At 31.0% G+C, this 17,215-nt stretch overlaps 3 protein-coding genes across 3 annotated transcripts; all 3 read right to left on the bottom strand.

Moving 5' to 3' along the window:
• Window positions 1-918: 918 nt before the first annotated feature.
• Window positions 919-9,516, bottom strand: LOC123009531 (zinc finger protein 91-like). Its single transcript, XM_044405911.1, has 4 exons — window positions 9,271-9,516; window positions 6,219-6,386; window positions 5,479-6,159; window positions 919-2,346 (listed from the first exon to the last, which is right to left on the bottom strand). The coding sequence occupies exons 1-4, from the start codon at window positions 9,424-9,426 to the stop codon at window positions 1,042-1,044; spliced, it is 2,310 nt and encodes a 769-aa protein (XP_044261846.1). The 5' UTR covers window positions 9,427-9,516; the 3' UTR covers window positions 919-1,041.
• A 1,536-nt stretch (window positions 9,517-11,052) lies between these two features.
• On the bottom strand, window positions 11,053-13,769 carry LOC123009535. The gene is made up of 2 exons (XM_044405914.1): window positions 13,365-13,769; window positions 11,053-13,311 (listed from the first exon to the last, which is right to left on the bottom strand). The coding sequence occupies exon 2, from the start codon at window positions 13,306-13,308 to the stop codon at window positions 11,884-11,886; it is 1,425 nt and encodes a 474-aa protein (XP_044261849.1). The 5' UTR covers window positions 13,309-13,311; window positions 13,365-13,769; the 3' UTR covers window positions 11,053-11,883.
• Window positions 13,770-14,071: 302 nt separating this feature from the next.
• LOC123009534 lies at window positions 14,072-15,802 on the bottom strand. Its single transcript, XM_044405913.1, has 2 exons — window positions 15,612-15,802; window positions 14,072-15,558 (listed from the first exon to the last, which is right to left on the bottom strand). The coding sequence occupies exon 2, from the start codon at window positions 15,553-15,555 to the stop codon at window positions 14,125-14,127; it is 1,431 nt and encodes a 476-aa protein (XP_044261848.1). The 5' UTR covers window positions 15,556-15,558; window positions 15,612-15,802; the 3' UTR covers window positions 14,072-14,124.
• Between the last annotated feature and the right edge of the window lie 1,413 nt (window positions 15,803-17,215).

Here is a 17,215-nt window from a genome sequence, read left to right as displayed (position 1 = left end):
CGAAATTTTGTTTTGTTTTTGAGTTATGCGATTTTTTTTGTCAAAATTGCAATTTATGTGAGAAAAAAATTTTGAAAAAATTAAATAAATATAAAGCAGATTGTTGTAATTCTTAGAGTATAGCTTTTATGAGAAAAATGATTTTATAGTGAGTTGCCATTTAAAAAAATTAAATTTTTTGTAGAACTCAAAAACAAAAGGTAATTTCGAAAAAAAATATTCTTGTTAAATCATCACATTTTTATAGTACTTTATCACTCATCAATTAGTTTTTTCAAAAAATAAATAGTTTAAGCAAAAAACGTTTGGTTCCATACTTTTTATTCACCTGATATAATTATTCAAACTACATTCTTCACAAACTACAATTCTATTATCAAATCGTAACGAGTCACTTGAAAAACAAAGGCGTAACTGATTTTGATGAGTTATTTTAACAAAACGTGGATGGTCCTGACTACTTCAAGGTTAAAGTACTGTGCTAACAATATCTGCCATTTTTTTTAATTTTCAATTTTTTTTGTTTTTGAAGATCTGAAAATTAAACTAAATAGGAGTTGCAACACAAAGTTACTAGTGACGAAAAAAATGAAGGATCCATTTTACTTCATTAAAAATACAGAATTGTGATTGCAATCTCCAAATTTGTAAAAATTTCTGATTAACTCTATAATTGTAATCAAAATTAGTTACAGTTTATCAAATGTTGCAGAATACTGATTTTAATGATAACAAATAGTATTTCAATTAGTCAAACTGTTTCAATAATTCTGTCAAGTACACAGTAAGCATTGCTTCGAACGTGAATAAAATTTAAACATTAAGTTGCTTTTTAAAATTTTTAAATACATTACTAATTGCGGCCACTTTATAAAAGTAGACAATAGATAAAAGGTTAAAAAAGGGTATGTACACAAATAGGCACATATAATATTTAATCCAGAAAGCAGTACAGTGCACTAATACATCTTATAAGTATTTATCTACCTGCATGAAGAAAAAATATAGTACATCAAAAAATTACACTTAATTAAATTACACTTAAGAACTATTCTCCTCCGTCGGTAAATTTAAATGCTCATTTAGAGTAATTGTCGCTTCTCCACTCTCCTCACCCCCCGTACTCACTTTCCTCTGATACGTCTTTTTCCTCGGCGTTTTAACCTCCGACTTTGAATTCCCAAAAATCGAATCCAAACTCACACTCTGAAACGACTGACTCGCAGTTTTCTTTAACAAAAGCGTATTCCCTTTCTTCTCAATCTTCCCTTCTTTAGCCATAGCCTTCATTTGTTCTTTCGTAAGCAAGAGTTTTTGTACAGTAACTGTCTTATCCCCAATCTTCATATTAAACACTTCCTTATCCGGTATCTTACTCAAATCTTTGGTCAAATGTTCGAGTGAATTAATAGTGTGTGGTTGTGTTATTTTCGACAATGGTGCAACATTACTTTGGTCTAGATTTATCTGTGGTACGAGTTTGGGTCTCTCTGGGAGACTTTTCCTCGAGTAGACTTTAGTCCCTTCCGATCGTACGATCGGTTTTATGGCTTCTTCGTGCATTTCTTCCGGGTTTTGGGCCTCATCACCGGTGTTTTCTTCTTGCAATTCATTTTCTTGACCTTCTGTGTTCTCTTCGACATCTGAACCCAGTTCGTCTTTCAAAAACTCGGCATAATTCTTCACTTTGGAGGCCCGTTTCGAGCGTCTCACCACTTCGGGGTTATCCATGTCGTTGGTGATGGTAAATTCGGCGATATCATCCCCGGAGTAATCCGAATTCTCCTCATCGTTGGAATCCTTCACTGTTGCAGCTTGGCGCGCCTCCGCCAACACCTCCTGCTCGATCTGCTCCTCGTACTCCATTTCTGCATGTTTCAACTCGTGGTCTTCCAACTGCTCTTGCGTTTCGAACGAATAGTCGCATTTTTCGCACGGAAATGGCAAGTCGGAGAGATGCGTCGTGATGTGTTCTTTGACTTTGACCACGTTGTCGAATTCGGTGTTGCAAATGACGCATTTTAGATTCACCATTGAATGGATTGCGCTGTGATTGATCAAGGAGTCTTTACGTCGGAATGACATACTGCAAACGTCGCATTTGTATTGGCCTATTGATGGCATGTAAGCTTCGGATTGCTGAGCGGCATAGTGACTTCGCATGTGGCGAGTTAAATGGTGGCTGAGGAGGAATGTGCGACCGCATACCTTGCAAGGGTATGGCCGAAGACCGGCATGGGAGGTCACGTGACGAGTTAGTTTGATTGCTGATGTGAAACTGGCTTCGCAGTAGTTGCATTTATGGGGTTTGACGGTGTTGTGGGTTTGCTCGTGGCGTTCTAAACCCTGAAAGAAGAAAATGAGCTGAATTTATTTTGAAATTTTAAATACAAATTCCAAGACCAAATATTCTTTATTTTGTTGGACTCGCTGAACTAAACTATAAACAAAAATTGCATATTTATTAACAAAATAAATTTCAAGTAAGATAAGATACCAGGAACATGGAAAAAATTCTATCTGTCAAAAAATTTTGACATTTACTTTGTGACATTTGACTTTTTTTTTGTCTATTTAATAATACTGATGATCTTGTATATGTTTTTTACAATTATTTAGTAAAGGGACAAAAATTTTGCTAATAAAAGCCACAAATAACATTAAACAGAGTTATAATTTTGGATACAACTTCCTTGTTTCCTCTTCTAATAGCCTGTAGCAAAAAAACTTGGAAAATTATTTTCCAACAGAAATAAATAGAGTCAAAATGCAAAATTTAAACTCTCATAACTTCGACATTTTTATTTACGAGAGGGTTATTTCTGATATGTTTTTTGCCGCAACCAACAATACCAATATCACTAACTGCTAAATTAAGGGTGTCCGCGACCAACGATTCGAGACGTTAGTATATTGAAAACAAGATTACTCTCTTAATATGCAACAGAATTTCATGTATTATACATCAAAATAAAGGTTTTTTAAATCTACAGGCCGATACGTTGAGATTTTTTTTTTTAAATCAATGCTTTTAAAAAAAGAACAAAAATGCATAAATGGTGAACTTGAAAACAACTTTACTCAGTCATTTTTCAAGTAATCAATTTTGGTTTTTGTAAGATAATTTAAAAGAATATTCTATAGGCCGATGCGTTGGCCTTTTTTTAAAAAAAGTCTTTAGTTTTTGAGATATTGTGATTGATGTAAAAGTCACGATATTTAACGGTAGACCTAAAGATTCGTTTTAGGGTTTTGGTATTTATTACAAAATATTAATTCTTAACAAATTCAACAAACACCATGTAATAAAACACTGTTGTTTTTAAATTATTAATAAATATATTTTGCCCAAAAATGCATTCTAGTTCATTGCTTTTACCACTAGAGGCGCTGTCAGGATCGAGGGTCTATACCTGCCCTTGTACCAACCCAAGCAAATAACGGATTATGGTCATCTTTATCATGTAATTAGCATAATAATTTTCAGTTATTATTATTAGAAAACTAGAAGCAGAAACATTTGACGTGAAATGAAAAAACAAGTGAATTTTGTTGGAACTGTACTTCTATCGAATGTCCCGAGTTTAGTAGACCTGACCATTTTTTTTTTCGAAAAAAATGTGTGTCTTGTGGGGATCTAAGATTATTTATTATCTATGAGAGTTTTAATAAATAGCAACAATAATCAGACAAAATAATTTATTGTACAACAAATTTGCACATATTATTAATTAAACAAATTTCGCCACGATAGTAACTAAATTGACTTATCCATTCTGAATAACTATATTTTGGGTATTGAGTACCTAATATAACCATTTTCATACTATTTTATTGGGTCCAGCAAAGACTCAGCTTGTTTCGAGAGCGTATACAAAAAAAATATTACTTTTAAACAAATGCTCGCCAGAAGTCCCAAGTCTCAAACAAATAATTTTTTAACGGGGCATCTATGAAAAAAAAAATATGGAAGAGATCGTTTTTATTTTTTAATTTATCGTTGTTCTTCATAAAAAATGATTCGGTCTATCACAATCTTTTTTTTATAAGACATAACTGTAAATGTTAGTTAGTGGTACCCTATAAATGTGGTCAATGTCAAAAAATTGTAATGGAAAACAAGGACACTTTTAAATTAAAAAAAATCATAAATGCCCCTCCAAAGAATATGAATTTTATAGTGCGCATTGAAAATTTGATATTTAGATGTACGGACACGGAATTTTGGACGATTTGTCATTCGGTTGACTTAAAATGTAAAACTGAATTTATGTGCAACTTTTTTTTAAATTTTTGTAGTTTTTATGCTGACAGCTGAATAAAAATGACAAGAATTCAAAATAAAAAAATAATAATTATATAAAAAACGTACTGCAACTGCTGGACGCCAAAAATAAATTTCAACTAAATCTTTCAAGTTTTAGATCCAAACGTCAATCCTAATGACACTAAAGCGTGGCTTACGTTGATATTTTTTGATGTCTAAAATTTTGAGTCCACAATTGCATAAGTTTGTAATTTTTCCGATTGTAAAAATTTTAATTTATGGAATTATGTCTTGTTACTCCATACAAAAATTTAATTTCCATTAAAAATGGAACCTGTGAGCTTTCTAATTAGTAAATATGTACAACCTATCAAGTAGATAGGAATAATTATGATTAGATTTTTTTTTAAGATCCAAAAGTCAAAACAATATTTAGCTTTCTAAGAAATTTCTGGAGCAACTTCCACAAACTCAAAGCATAAAAATATTAGCGAACTGATCTTTTACTTTTATTACAATTTATTACCCTTACTAACCCAACCCCTGAACGCAGGTAAAGACTGAGTTTGGACCCTGCCTAGGGTGTATTGCTGGTGCCGATGTGTTTGTTGTCAAAATTTGTTTGGATTGAATAAAAATGATATAAAATTATTTATTAATTAGTCAAATGCAACTTTATTAAAAAGAATTAAGCTATCAAAAAATAAATAATGCCATTTAAAACAGCATTTTCTTGTTATCTTAGTAGATAAATAACTAATTAAACATTAATTAAAATTATTTTTTAATTTAATTTTTAGTTGTTTAGTTGCGGTGTAGAGTTGTGAATTTTTGAAAAAAAATTTTTATTTACTCAACTGAAAGTAAAATCGGTAACTGAGCTTCACTTCAAACTGTTGTTAAATATACTACAATGAAAAAGATTTCTTTTAACGAAAACTAAGACATCTAGAACATTTTTTTTTCTACTGCAACGAAGAAGGTAGAAGCTATAAAGTTGTAACATTTTTTTAGTGTGTTGCATTTGCAAAGATAAAAAACGAAGGAAAATAATTTGAGGTGATGCACTATTAGTATCTACCGATGTCCTATACAATTTTTTTTTAATTTTACCATTTAAAGATACTAATGGACTTTTTCAACTCGCTGGGACACCTGTATGTGTATTTGAAAACGAATACAAATTTTATAAAACAAAACTGAAAATTTACCTGTTTGAAAACGAAGCTTTTTGAGCAAATCTTGCACATGAACGGCCTCTTCTTCTTATGTTTCGCCGTGTGGGCATCTAGATCTTCTCCAGTTAGAAATGTGCGATCACACTGCGAGCATAAATATTTCGGTACATTAACGTGTATCTTCTCATGTCTGTGTAACAGCGATTCCCTCGCGAATGTCTTTTCACAGACGACGCAAGTAAACGGCTTACTACCAGTATGGATTAGGAGATGTTTGCTCAAATCGTATTTCGTAAAGAAAGCTTTATCGCAAGAATTGCAGTTATAATTCCGCTCTCTGTCATGATTACTTTGATGAAGATCGAGGAGTTGTTTAAGAGGAAACGATCTTTCGCAATGCGGACACGGAAAACAATCGGTTCTGACTTGATTCACTTTCAGAACTGGATTTAAAACCGATTCTTCTTCCAAATTCATGAAATCTTCATTTTCCATACTTTGATCATTTGGTTCTTCACTTTCTTCAGTGCTTGCGAAACTAGGACCTTCGACACTTTCTTCGTTGAAATTACTTTCTTCTGTGGTACTGTCGTGAGATAAACTTGCAGAGTAGTTGAGTGTTATTACGTCGCTATTTTCGCGTTTGATTTTTTTAGTTCTGTTTTCTTCAGCTTGGTCAACCACACGTTTGGTTGCTTGGAAAGTTTTTGTTTGCTATAAATTAAAAAAAAAAATATTTTGTGCAAATGATGAAACTAGAGTTACAAACTTACTTCATTTAGTTCTTCTTGACTCCAAGGTCGGATTAGTGACCCCGTGGCTAGAAACACTTTTAGTGCATCGTCTGCTTTTTTGCAATTTGTCTTGAAAGTGTATGATTGAAGGGCCTGTGCACGACAAGTCTTGCAAATCATTTGAGGCATTCCGTCGTTTTCAAATACCTGAATAAAAATTCATTGTGAAAAAATGCAACATCAAAATGGTAAAATTCGTAATCAACGTAGAGTGAGCGACAAAATAATAATAATAAAAAAAAACTGTCACTAGATCAGAAAAAATTCAAAAAATTCACACTTTTTTGGCACTAAATACAAAGTGATTCAAAAGGGTTGGACAATCTCTTATATGGTGATAAAATAATATATAAAAAACAAGTTTCATAAGATCAGTCTTGAAGCACTAACTCAAGTTTAAAAAATGAGTGGTTTTAACTTATGAGATGAGTTTTTTATAATTACTATTTATATTATACCAGGTGAATAAAAAGTATAGAACCAAGCGTTTTTTTCGTAAACTAAGCACTTTACGAAAAAAATAATTAGTGTATCGTAAAGTACAATTGAAATGTGACCATATATCAAGAATAACATTTTTCGAAATTTCTTTCAGTTTTCGAGTTTTAGATTTTTTTTTTAAATGGCAACCCACCATGATATTTTTTTTAATTAAAGGTTATGATCTAAAAATGACCTCTAATTAAATAAAATTGTTTTTTAGTCAGTACTTTTTAATAAATTGTTAAAGTTGCGTTGGGAGCTCATCACGAAGATTTTCTGAACTCAACCTAATTGGTCGTTTCATACTGGCTAAAAATTTTTTGATTTAATTAGAGGTCATTTTTAGATCATAATCTTTAATAAAAAAATTCATGATGGTGGATTGCCATTAAAAAAAATTTTTTTTTACAAAACTCGAATACTAAAAGAAATTTCGAAAAATGTTATTTTTGATAAATGGTCACATTTTAATTGTACTTTACGCTACACTAATTATTTTTTTCGTAAAATGCTTAGTTTACAAAAAAACCGCTTGGTTCCATACTTTTTATTCACCTGGTATACAAGGTGATTCTTTTAGGGCCTACATTAGAAACTTTTTAACTTCTAATGCAGATAGGAATTTGAAATTTTGTAAATTGACATATGTCAAAAACTATGATAGTTAAGTACTAAAAACTAGGTACATTTTACTTAGTTTAAAGAGGAGAATTCAAAAATGCAATAAAAATAATTGGTTACCATTTAAAATTTCAAAGTTGGCGCCAATTTCTCGTAGTTCCGGAAGTTCAGCCATTTTGAAAATAATTTAGTTGAACTCAGACTGGTTGATTTGAGTTGTGTACAAAATTTCAAATTTCTATCTGCATTAGAAGTTAAAAAGTTTCTAATATAGGACCTAAAAGAATCACCTTGTATACTATTATGTTAATTTTAAAAGTCAAAATTTGAACTAATCGCCTTTTGACTATTAAGACATCGCACATGATGACATTGCGTTCTTTCATATGTTCTAAATATTAGAGAAACAAAATGGGGGTAAATTATAAAAAACGTTATTAGAAGCTTAAATTTGCTTTTAAATTAATTTCTAAGCCCCAGGGGCTTCAAAGTATGAATATTTAAAGATTTAAATCCAAAATTGGCAACGCTGCAGTATAGGTATTTTGAACCACCGTGTGCCTATTACACTTAATAATTTGAAACATTTATTTATTAAGATAAAAACCAACAAAGATGTGCTGTTGCCAACTTTACTCCTTCACAAAATCTCTACATTTGACAGGGTCTTTACTTATTATTCTTATGATTTTATTTATTTTTTAATATTGTAGATGCATGTTGTAACGTCTGTTACTAATTTGTATAACACAAAATTACTTTCGCTAATTAATAAAGAATTAGTATTACAACACACCAATTAAAACACATGCAATTGTTTTCATACAAGTCAATTAAAATTATACAAATAAAATGTTCAAAAACACAGAGAAACAAAAAGTAATGTTCTGAAAGTAAGAAATTTTTACTGTTTTAAAATACAGGATTGTGTCTATGTTGGCAGCAGAAGTAACTAAATTGTGTCAACAATTGTGACAGGTGCAGTAGATAATATATGTGAAATATTCTAACCCGACTTTTTCAGTATTGTCATTTTTGATAGATATGTCCCTAAAAAAACAATTAGATTTTAAACTCGGATTTACACAACTCAATTTTTACAAATTTACACTGGGAAGTGACCACTATGAATTGACCGCGACTTTATATGTTTGTTTTTAATTATTTAGTAAAGAGACAAAAATTTTGCCAATAAAAGTCACAAATAAGATTAAACAGAGTTATAATTTAGGACACAGCTTCCTTGTTTCCTCTTCTAATAGCTTGTAGCAAAAAAACTTGGAAAATTATTTTTCCGACAGAAATAAATGGAGTCAAAGCGCAAAATTTAAGCTGATATTTTTTTATAGATAGAATTTTTTAAATATTTTTTCATGTCCCTGGTATCTTGTCCTACATTGTAAAAAATATTGGTTAAAATACTGATATTTTAACCAAGCTGACTCGCAATTCACGAACACCCTGTATATTTTAGTTCTGACATTTATAATCAGACACGTTGTATATCAAGTTTATGTCACATTTAAATTTTCCGCCAGCCTGCTGCTATAGAAGAACGATTTGAAAATCTCATTTTATTTATGAATAATCTCCTTGTGCAGCTTTTTAACAACTAAGATTTTCCCAGTTAATTATTTCATAATATTATTGATAAAAAATACTTGTTTTTTATTTGCAAATAAAATTTTTGCATTATAAACCTATCTTGTTAATAGAAAAAATACAAAAAAAATATTGATAAAATTGTTGCTGTAAATATAAACAAATATTTTAATAACAGTCCGAGACGCACTCATCTCTCAACAACAAGTAAAATCCCGAACCATGTCTCGTAAGTGATTACAGATTTAGTAAAAATAAAGCAAACTTTTACAGTAGTTACGATGTTTCCCTGTAGGACGCTTAGAAAATTAGCTTATTTACGAACCTCGATCGCAACGCACGCCATTAGTTGCAGCGGCAGTGGAACAGTTTGCTTGTTGTCCTTGTTCTGACGTTCGTAGATATTTGTCAATGGACCTTCTTCGTTCAGACAAAATCGGCATATTTGCATGGCACGTAGAATATTTGCACGGTTTTCCATTTTATTCAATTTAAATTTTTAACACATTACGAACTGTAACTCAAAAATGGTGGTCGGCTTGGCTAAAATGGGCCCACTTGCGCATGCACTTGTTACAGCTGCCTCACTTACCGACAGGGATAATTCATTAAAGGAAAATGACCTTTTATCACCGAGTTGCTACCACTAATTCATAGAGGACAGGAGCGGGCATTTTATAAAATTTGAATTTCTTAGTGGTAAAATTCTGAGATTATAAGTTTTAAGCTCTTATTGCCGTTACATTTTGTAACAAATTTTTGAGTCTGAAATTTAACTTTTGTGAAACTGCCATCTAGCAAGAATGTAAGACAGATCACAGCTTTCTTTAAAAGATGGCTCAAATTATTCAAATTCATACAGAATTCTGTAAAGAAAATAATTATTTATTTTTGCGTGTGATTTATTGGTCCCACAGAAGAGGATAAAATAAAGCCAAAAAAATTGTTGTACCACAAAAAGGTATATGTATTCAAAACTAGACAAGATTTTTCATGACTTTGCACGGAAAAAAATGTTCAAGACTGGGAAAATAAAAACGACAGAAACCTATAAATCAGGGCCGTACCCAAGGGGGGGGTTTAGGGGGTTSAACCCCCCCCCCCCCCGAAATGCTGAGCACTTTGTTTATACAGTGTTATAAGTGTTAAAAATTTAGTTTTTTTGTTATTTTAATGAGTTAATTTTAAATTTTTGTGAATAAATTTTTCATGTGTTAATTATACAGTGTTTCATTCTTATTGTTAGGTACAAATTTAAATAGTTAATAGAATATTTAATTTTAAGATAAAAGTGTTTTGAAAAATGCTATGAAAAGGAGCTACACCCCCTAAAAAAGGTACGTTTTTTAAAGGGTTTTTCCTAATATTTCAGAATAGATAAAATTACAAAATTTGGTAKCCTTATATGTACACCTAAACAAATGCCAAATAACAAAATTTTTAATTAGGGGCGTCCTAAACGGTAAAACAAATTTATGTTTTAATTTTTATGCTGTTTATGGTCTGTAACATAAATTTTTGAACCGATTTTTACTAAAAATCCGTAAATTGTATCGGAAAAACACAAAAGACCTTTTTTTATGAAAAACTATGAAATTTTGTTGCTGAAAGTGGCAAGAAACCACAGGCAAAATAGTTAGAGTAAATTTTTACCCTAATCCCATCTAGTTTAGGAAGCACCTAATTAAAAATTTCAACATTTTATTTTTGTACTTGTTTAGGTGTATAAAAGTTATCATCTGTAGCAAATTTTGAAATTTTTTTCTAAAATGATTTCGGAAATATTGAAAAAAAACCTATTAAAAGACGCACCCCTTGCGTAGCATTTTTCGATATATGTTCATAGAAAATAAAAAAATAAAAAGTATTAAAAATTTATTTTATTTTTTGTTACTTTTGTGAGTTAATTTGTATTTTTTTATGTTTAATTAAAATCTCTTATTTCAATTTAAAATAAAAACGTGTACTTAGAGATTTTTGTTTTTTAATCCGTCTTCTTTAATTTCATTTTCATGGACCAACAAGAAACCCCACCCCGAAATAAAATCCTGGTTACGGCCCTGCTATAAATTAACAATAAAATACCTAATATGAAATTTAAGGCACATATTTATTTATTACTTTGGTTACATAACAGTTTGCTAGTAATACTACACAAATGTATGGCCCCCTCCAGCCCATGATTTGAATTTTTTGGTAAATCAAGCAGAATTTTAAAATAAAACATTTACATCCTCGAGAGACAGAAAACAAAAATTGTCAAATTTAGTTTACATTTGTTAATTACCAATTTAACAAACACTTTGTTTTGTTTTCTTTAAAGTGGATATGAAATATGAAATAAATATACTATTTTTTATATTAATGTGCATCAAGTAGGTTGTAGAAGTCTAAATGCATCTTTAATTTAAAGGCCAATTCACACAAAGTGTCGTTAATGTCACATCAATAATGACAAAAATCTTTATGTTTGCTACTCTATGTTAATTACGTTGTTAATTTTAATTATGTTTTGCTAAATGGGGTACAGATTTATTTAAAAAAAAATAATTTTTAGGAAAGATTGAGATTAGGATTGTTTCGATGCACATTAATATGAAAACGAGTATAGTTATTTATTCTACGAGTTCGAGTGTAAATGGGACGCATTATTTCACCGAGTGGTTTATCATCCACGAGGTGAAATAAAGCGTCTGATTTAACCCCAAACGAGTTGAATACAACACTGTATTCTTCTAATTTGGCTCAACAAAGCTTAAACTTGCTTTAATTAAGAAGAATCAGACGTTTATTCGTATTGAGAAATGTCAAACAGTTGTCAAAACTTCCTTACACGGGAGAAAAACCCTAAATTTTGACATGAATAATTTTTTTTTTATGAATATACAAATTTTTATTTAAGGGAAATAACAATATAAAAGTACAAAACATTAGAATTTTATTCCAGAATAGTTACCTTAAAGGTTAAATAATTGTTTATTTCGAAGTTGTTAATGTCAGTAAAGACGGCATAATTATTATTATTATTATCAGTAAAAACCTTATCCTTAATTTTTTCACAAATTTTTGTAGAATTCAACGCCATCCCGGATTTAGAAGGATCTAAAATTTCAATATGAAATTTCAAATTACCCAAACATGGGTCCACCGCTTGAACTGCAAAATAATAGTCTGGTGCACTTTTTTCATAAATTAATAGAAAAACTCGATTCATAAAATTAATTATTTTATAACTTTTTGATGAATGTATTTGTTCAAAAAACGTAGTTCCATTAGGCGACACATCGGATGCATGATCTGTTTGCATATGAACCATCAAATCTTTTACCATTCCGTTCCAATTGCATTTTAATGGACAATATATCTCACGTAATTCGCAGTTGACGTGATGTTGACACATTTTATCAAATTTGGAGATAAAAGTGCAGCCATTTCGTTTATATTTGCACGGATAATTCAAAAACTGAGCCATTTTATCAACACTAATATTTCCGACTAAAGCAAAAGTGCAGACTTGTTGATGATAATTGTAACATTCTGCACACACAACGTTGCATTTTTCAGAACAATGATAAATCGGTGGAATCGCATATTCGGAACACTTTGAGCACTTTAAAAGAGAAAGCATTTCTTCAGCGACTTGTGCGCTACCTTTGCTGTCCTCTCCTATAACTAAGTGGCCGAGCGCTATCATATTTGTATCAGTTTTTTGTAAATAACTGAGGCCAATCTCTTTTAAATCATTATTCTGCTGTTGACTTGTCGATGTCGTTAAATTGACACTTAAATTCAAGTCTTCGGATTCAATTCCCAACTGATAGGAAAAACTCTCAGTTTCAAGATCATACTGGCTCCTATAAAGTGCAAATTTGAACATTTTGTTCTCGGGATCGTATTTTCTTTCAAAAAACAACAAAACATTCTTGTATTCGACAATATTACGAAAAGTGGATGGACGTGTCAAATCTAGTTTAAATTTGCCGCCATTTTGCAACACCAAGTCAGAGTGAGAATTGAGACAGTGACTTAGCAAGTCAATCCGCGGACCTTCCCATTCGCACGCCACTGGCTCAGGCATAGGACAGGGGAATACCCGAAACTTGCACTTTTCTTCATGATGAGGTATATCCCTTGGAAATGACTCTTCGTTACAACCTTGCGGTTGGTAACGACAAGGAAATCGCAGAAATTGGGCCAAAGTCTCATAAGGAACGATTCGATTAAGACCATCTTTCATAGGGCACCTCCCACATAATATTTCATCTTGACTTGCCATAATAGGAAAATAAGATAAGTAGTTTTTACAAGAAGTACATTTGATTGTGTCAATGGAATCGGTTGCATCCAAAATACGGAAATCCATTTTCTGGAAATGATAGATTAAATATTTGTTCACAAGGGCGAAAAGTGATTACTTACAGCCACTTATAGTTGTTTACGCAGATTTTCGTCCAAACACTAGGGAAATCCGGGTAAAAAACTTCTGCTCTTTACCATAAACAATGATATTGTTACTACTACTTAGATGTAATTTTCGATTTAACAAATGATATTTCAATTCAAAAATTTAACGACTAACCTCACTTGAAAGAAAATCGCGTGGGAAAAGTAGTGTTTATTTCCGTTCCAAAGAATTATTTTTATCATGTTGGTATGTATACAATAAATGCCTGTCAAGTTCTACAAATCGGTTCTACGTAAATAAAGGACTGTAAATTTATTTATTATTTGAAAGGTGCCATTGCATTTAAATGTATTGGTTTTAATTGTTTTTCTAAGTAAATTTTTGTAATTTTTTTGCTCTAATAAAAATATTGACCATAAATACCAACCTCTAACAATTGAATTTACTACTATTCAAAAATTTTTACGAGATTTTCGAAATCAAGATTTTGAAGTATTTTAAAATCAAAAACTGAAAAATGAAAAAGTTTTAATACAAGAAAAACAAAATTTTTCTTCCAGTTGTGATTATACGAAATTTTCATCGAAGAGTGGACAAAAAGTTAATAGTGAAACCTGATTTATCGACATTTTTAGCCTACTTTATAGTTTTCAAACTCAATTTTTTCAAATTTTGTATCCTCTTTAGAGTGGTATGAACACGAAATAAAACATTTTTTTATGAAAATACAAATTTATTTAAAGGATTATAAACTTAATATAAAAACAACTAAGTTTATTGCAAAATAGTTACCTTAAATGTTAACAAACCGTTTTTTTCAAAATTGGTAATGTTAGTAAAAGTACAGTAATTTTTCAAGTCAGTAAAAGAGCAAATTTCGTTCACGTTTGCACAAATTTTTCTAGAAACTAATGTCATTCCGGATTCGGAGGGGTCTAGGATTTCAATTTGAAATTTGAAATTATCGGTACTAGGGTCAATTGTTTCAACTGCAAAAAAATAACTGGTTTTAATTTTCTTGTAAAATAATCTAAATACGCGATTGGCAAAATTAATTGTTCGGTAATGTCCAGACGATCTAATTTTTTTAGAACACGTCATTCCGTTAGAAGACACATGCAGTAGGTGATTTGTTTGCAAATGAGCCATCACAACTTTTCTCATTCCAGTCCAATTACATTTCAAATAAGTTTTGCCCAATGGACAACATGTCTCACTAAATTCGCAAATAATTTGATGTTGAATCATTTTATGAAATTTGGCGATAAAAGTGCAGCCATTTCGTTTATATTTGCACGGATAATTTAAAAATTGTGCCAGTTTGTCAACACTAATATTTCCGGCTAACGCCGAAGTGCAATTTTCCTGGTGACTATTCCTACATTCTGAGCACACAACGTTGCATTTTCCAGAACAATGATAAATCGGTGGAATCGCATATTCCGAACATTTTGAACATTTCAAAATAGAAAGCATTTCTTCAGAGACTTGTGCTTCCTCTGTACATATATCACCCATAACTAAATAACCGAGCGCCATTTTATTTGTAGCATTTTTTACCAAAGAATCAAGACCAATGACTTTTAAATCATAATTTAGCTGATGACCTGTCATTAAATCGATATTTAAATTCAAGCCCTCGCACTCAATTCCCAACTGATAGGAAAAAGTCTCAGTTTCAGTGTCGTACTGACTCCTATAAAGTGCAAATTTAAACATTTTGTCTTCAGGATCGTAATTTCTTTCAAAAAACAATAAAACATTCTTGTGTTCGACAATATTTCGAAACGTACACGGACGTGTCAAATCCAGTTCAAATTTGCCGCCATTTTGCAACACCAAATCAGAATGGGAATTTAGACAGTGACGTAACAAATTAACCCGTGGCCCTTCCCACTCACAGGCTACTGGTTCTGGCATAGGACAGGGGAATACCCGAAACTCGCAGTTTTCTTCATGATGTGGGATTTCCCCCGGATGTGATTCTTCATTACAACCTTGCGGTTGGTAACGACAAGGAAAACGCAGAAATTGGGCCAAAGTCTCATAAGGCACGCTTCGAATAAAGCCATCTTTTATAGGGCACCTCCCACATAATATTTCATTCTGACTTGCCGTTATAGGAAAATAAGATAAGTAGTTTCTACAAGAAGTGCATTTGATTTTGTCAAGGGAATCGATTGCTTCCAAAGTACGGAAATCCATTTTCTGGGAATGATGGATTAAATGTTRGTTCACAAGGGCAGAACGTAATAACTCACAGCCTGAGGTGTATACACAATTATTTATCTGACCACTCAAAACGCTTATCACTATCAACCGGTTAAAAAACTTCTATTAGTTACACCGATAATGATATTCTGTCTATTAAATGCAGTTTTAGATGTAAAAAGTGGTTTTTCAATTCAAAAACTTTAAGCCTAACCTCACTAATAGCGCGGGAAAAACTTTAAGACTTCAGTGTAGCGAATTAGGGATTATACGTTTTATTACGATGGCAATAAATTTAGCGCCAAGTTTAAAATCAAGGTTCATAATAATTGTCATTAATTTAATTTTTACTTTTATGTGCTACAAACAAAACAAGTGCATTTTTTTCACTACTCAAAAATGCTTTTTTTGTAGAAATATAAAACGGGTAGGACATCAATAGATGAATAAGAATATAAAGATTGAATTAAAAGCATTTTATTAATAAACATTAATAGTGTCTGTAATAATCAATATTACGAAAAAAGTTTCACTAAAAACTGCTTATAATAATGATCAAAGCTGAATAAAGTTCCAGCATCAAAATATAAAACTAAATCAATTCGAGCACCAGTTTGGGTAAACTAGAATATCCAGAAGTTTTAGACTTAAAAATAACATCTATATCTAAAAAGATATTGTCATGAAATTACTTTGGACTACTTAGAAATTGTACTTATTAAAATATCTAGACTTCCACCTGTATGGTTATGAAGAGAAATATTTTTACGCTGTCCGCGCTTAATACATTATTTTTTCTATATTTCCCTAAATTATTCCTTTTCAGACTCGTACATTTTAGATATTAAAGTTTAGTACAACGCTACGTGACACAGGCAAACTATTTGCAATTAAAATAGTGCAAGCAAAACAGCAGAGAGTAACGAAAATTTGAAGAAAATACTTATTTTTTTATAACGAGTCCGAAAATCACATAAAATAAACAGTAGAGACTACAAAATAACTGTTATTACCTTGTAATTTATTTAAAAACTTTGTCAAAAATTTTTAGTGAAAAATCCATTTTACTCTTTTGAGGAATTTTTTAGTTTTGATTTTTCTGTCATAAATTCTCACTTAGAATAAATTAGCTTATACGTTTATTTACTTTGTAGAGTCACTAGACTTATGTTTGATTTCTGTAAATGCCACTGAGGTATTTTAACACTAATAAAGATATTTGATTTTTTCGTAAAGTTGTGTCACTTTTGGTGAACCTACTCAAACCATACAGAAAAATTCATAATCATTCAGTTTTGCCAACACATTTTTTATCCTAGCGATAAATTAGTTACAATTAAAGCAACTATGATGTAATATCGTTAATTCCTGTTCTTCATACTAGAGAAAGAAAAAAATTAATAATTTATATTAAAAGAAGATCAAGTTTATAATTTGAAACGTAAATTAAGGCCTCAAGAGATGTAAATATTTAATTTTACAGTTATGTTGGTGTCGCTGCTTTTCTTTGTGGCATCGCTTCATGCTGTCTCTTCAACCTCCTTCGCAATTCAGTCGGAAATTTATCGTAACATTTCTTACAAACCGGTTTCAAGTCACATTCGTAAAATTTCGTTTTTTGATTCATTTTCTGGTCACACACCGAACATGCAAA

This window comes from Tribolium madens, unplaced genomic scaffold (genome assembly GCF_015345945.1).
Source record: "Tribolium madens isolate multiple individuals breed KSU strain unplaced genomic scaffold, Tmad_KSU_1.1 Scaffold_7;HRSCAF=85;Tcas5.2_LG10, whole genome shotgun sequence".
NCBI classification, from domain to species: Eukaryota; Metazoa; Arthropoda; class Insecta; order Coleoptera; family Tenebrionidae; genus Tribolium; species Tribolium madens.
Note: the sequence above shows the minus strand (reverse complement) of the source record. Positions and strands in the feature narration are given on the sequence as shown.